Genomic DNA, 3,373 nt, shown 5'->3' with positions numbered 1-3,373 from the left:
GCTTAAAAATAACTCGACCCCGGTCCCTGCGGTGGGCACAGAGCCGGGAACGCCATGCTCCGGCCACCGGCGCAGCCGGTGTGTCCAACCGCCCAGCCATGCTGCGTTCCCCGAGGGCTCCGGCTGCTCTCAGAGGGGCTCTGCCCCTCTCTTATCGAACCCCAAACCTCCCCGGAGATTGGGATTTGGCCAGGCGTTTCCCGAGCGGTGGGACTGGCCGGAGCCAGGTGCCCAAGGGTAAAACCCCTGACGCCGCGGGGACATCGCGTGGGTGCCGGAGGGGTCGGTGCCGGGTGCCACAACCTTCGTCCCCGCCGCTGCGGTGGCGGCCGTGGGGAGTGGAAACCCGGCGTGTCCGTGCTGGCAGATCCCCAGGACAAGCTCTTACCAAACTGGGAGCAGAGAGGGACATGCCAGGAGGTTTACACACATCTTGGAACAGGTTTCAGCCGCTGCGACTCCCCGTGCTCCACTTTGACCCAGCTAAACCAGTTGCTCCAGTTGCTGGTGCCGGGGCTGGGCTGATCTTGTCTCTCCATCCCATCAACTGGAGGATGGAAGAGGCTTTTCCATCCCTGGGGTTTGGAGCAGGGCAGGGGGGGACCTGCCGGGTACCCACCGTGCCAGCGACAGGGACATCGCAGTGGCACTGGGCACCCGGTTTTACAGCCTTAATTAATCACACTCCCCTCCAACGAGCACTGACGGATGCAGTGGGCTGGCGTTGACCACTGCCGGGCCGGCACTTGTGGTGGCTGCAGTGATAGCAGAGCCATGACAGGTTGGGGACGACACCAGGACCAGGACACGTCGGCAGGATGCCACCCCCATGGGATGAACCTGCATCCCAACTCCGAGCCGTTGCCCCGGCACACGGGGGTCCTGCCATGCTCTGCCACCTCCCGGTAGCACCGGGGTCCTTGAGGTCGTGTCATCGCTCCCTGCCCATGGGGACAGCCCTGAGCAGGGATGCCAGGCTCAACCGGGAGGTGCCGTTTCTCCTGTCACCTATGATTTAGCCGGATCCTGTTGCGGGGCCGCTGCAGCGCCTGCTGCCTCCTCGCCCCATCCCGGCACCCGGAATTCCAGGGGCGACGAGTCACCGGCCCGCCTGGCTCTTGGGGCCGGTGATTCACCCCAAACCTGTCCCTGTCTCTGCAGAGCCTGACTCAACCCCAGTGGTTTCCCAAGAAGACCATCTCAGTCCCCTGACGTGGGGCTCAGCGGAAGTCCCGTCCTTGTCCCCCTCGTCACCCTGGGAAGGGGGACGGGCCGGATGGGGCTGCAGGAAGCCAATTCCTCCCCCGTGAGCTGGTGTGACGGGTACCGGGTGGGGACTGGGCTGCCCGGTGCCGGCCGGAGCCTCCCCATCCCTGTGGAGAGGTGGAGTGAGTGCGTCAGGGCTCAGCAGAAACTGGGCTGGTGATGGTGGCATCGTACCGGGGGACCTCCCTGCTCTAGGTCCCCGAAACATCGCTAATGAGGGGTTTCCAAGCTGTGCCGGGCTCCCTAGACCCCATTCCCATGTGCTGTCCCACAGGGGGCTGCTCGCCCCAACCTTGCTCCCCGTCATGCTCGGTGTCACGCTGCCGTGGGCACACCAGGACACAGCCCCCGTGGCACACAGGGATGGGGTGGCTGGCAATCGGGGACGTCCCTGCCATGCTTTGAGCTGTGACAGTGCCTGATGTCACCCCCATCCCACATCACCGCCGCCGGCATCCCCACCGCCTGTCCCCAGGGCTGTGCCGTGGGAACCGTACGGGGTTCATTTGGGGCCGGGGCACGGGATGCGGCTTGGGGTCCCCGTGGGAACGGCGGCGCCGCGGTGCGGAGCTGCTCCGTCCCCCAGCTGGAATCCTGCCAGGGCTGCCATGTTATAAATACGCGATGATTAAAGGGGAACGCTCGGGCAGTTCCAACCCCCTAATTAATTTGGATTAATTAATTTTTACAAAGCCCACTATTAATAGGGATGATGTCAGCAGGCGGCTGAGTCACAACTCTCACTCGGTGCGGGTTGAAGCCCGGTCCTGGGTCCGCAGCACCACCGCATCGCGGGCCGGGATGAGCCACCGCATTGGGGCATGGAGGGATGTGAGTGGGGCACTGGGGACCACGTCCCCGTCTTCAGCGGGACCACGTTCCCATCTTCGGTGCAACCCTGTCCCCACAGGGATGTGTATGGGGGTGAGACCTGCCCTGCACCCCTGGAAAGGTTCTGGGTGATGCTTGAGCCCTGCGGGATGCTCCAAACCTGCAAACCTGCTCCATCCTCCCGCATCCCTCTCCTCTGCCCTATGGACCGATCCCTCTCCCCACCGCAGCATCCCCACGGCGGCAGAGCCCAGGCGGTGCTGCGGTGGCTGTGGCACGTTCGACACAGGCAGGGCCGAGCGCTGAATTTGGTCCGTTGCCCGCACGGGGCGGGAGGAGAGGAGGACGGACGTCTCGGCGCTCGGGCGGTGTCTGTACGTCCGTCCGGTCGCAAGAGGAAACCCAACACCGTGGTGTGGGGGACAAAGCGCTCCGCTCTCCCCTCCTGCGGCGCAGGGTATAAAACCTCCCGGGGAGGGGGGGGACCGCGACCTGCCTGCAGCTCTCTGCCAGCAGGCAAGAAGCGGGGGGTAAGTAGGGAATTGCTCCCCCCAGCACCGTCCCCACCGCGGCCACCGCGTCTCCAGCGCTCGCAGGATGAGAACGGCGCTGGGAGACCCCCCACCATCCCTCCGTCCCTTTCCCGATGTCCCCCCGCATCCCATCCTGCCTGTTTGTGCCACACGCGGCGTCCCCAAACGGCTCTGCTCCCCCCTCCCTGCGCCAGCCGTAGGGAGCCGTAGCGACCCCCAGAGCTGAGCTGAGACCTTGCAAACTTGCTGCACCATGGGCCGGGGAAGGGGAGAGGGTCCTCTTCTCCCACCATCTCCTCCCTGGGCGGCCCCCGGGTGGCTGCTGCTGTCCCCCGGCACCATGGCCACGGGCGAGCTGACCGAGCTGGAGACGGCCATCGAGAAGATTGTCACCGTCTTCTTCACCTACGCGGGGAAGGAGGGCAAGAAGGGCACACTGACGGCTGGCGAGTTCAAGGAGCTGGTCCAGCTCCAGCTGCCCAACCTGATGAAGGTGAGGCGAGGGGCAGCGCGTGTGGGGTGGTTGGATCCCCGTGGGTGTCCCCCCCCAAAGCTGGGATTTGCAAGCAAGAGCGAGCACCAGCTCCTGCTGCCCCCATCCCCATCGCATCCTATCGCATCCCATCGCATCCCATCCCATCGCATCGCATCCCATCCCATCCCATCCCATCCCATCCCATCCCATCCCATCCCATCCCATCCCATCCCATCCCATCCCAGCCTATCCCATCCCATCCCACCCC

The 3,373-nt window shown here is 65.1% G+C and overlaps 2 protein-coding genes across 2 annotated transcripts in view; one reads left to right on the top strand and one right to left on the bottom strand.

Moving 5' to 3' along the window:
- S100A1 (S100 calcium binding protein A1) overlaps positions 1-2,081 on the bottom strand; it is a 4,864-nt gene extending 2,783 nt beyond the window's left edge. Inside the window, exons 1-2 of the mRNA XM_009890460.1 lie at positions 2,011-2,081; positions 1,214-1,373 (exon numbers count right to left, since the gene is read on the bottom strand). Coding sequence (XP_009888762.1) covers positions 1,214-1,373; positions 2,011-2,081 — 231 coding nt within the window. The remainder of the gene's footprint in view (positions 1-1,213; positions 1,374-2,010) is intronic.
- An 889-nt stretch (positions 2,082-2,970) lies between these two features.
- Positions 2,971-3,373, top strand: part of S100A13 (S100 calcium binding protein A13) — a 10,605-nt gene continuing 10,202 nt past the window's right edge. Inside the window, exon 1 of the mRNA XM_009890459.1 lies at positions 2,971-3,123. Within this exon, the coding sequence (XP_009888761.1) occupies positions 2,971-3,123 (153 nt within the window). The remainder of the gene's footprint in view (positions 3,124-3,373) is intronic.

The sequence above is a fragment of the Charadrius vociferus genome, unplaced genomic scaffold, assembly GCF_000708025.1.
Source record: "Charadrius vociferus isolate BGI_N301 unplaced genomic scaffold, ASM70802v2 scaffold698, whole genome shotgun sequence".
Lineage (NCBI taxonomy): Eukaryota > Metazoa > Chordata > Aves > Charadriiformes > Charadriidae > Charadrius > Charadrius vociferus.
The sequence above is the reverse complement of the archived record's forward strand: the minus strand, read 5'-3'. Positions and strand labels throughout refer to the sequence as shown.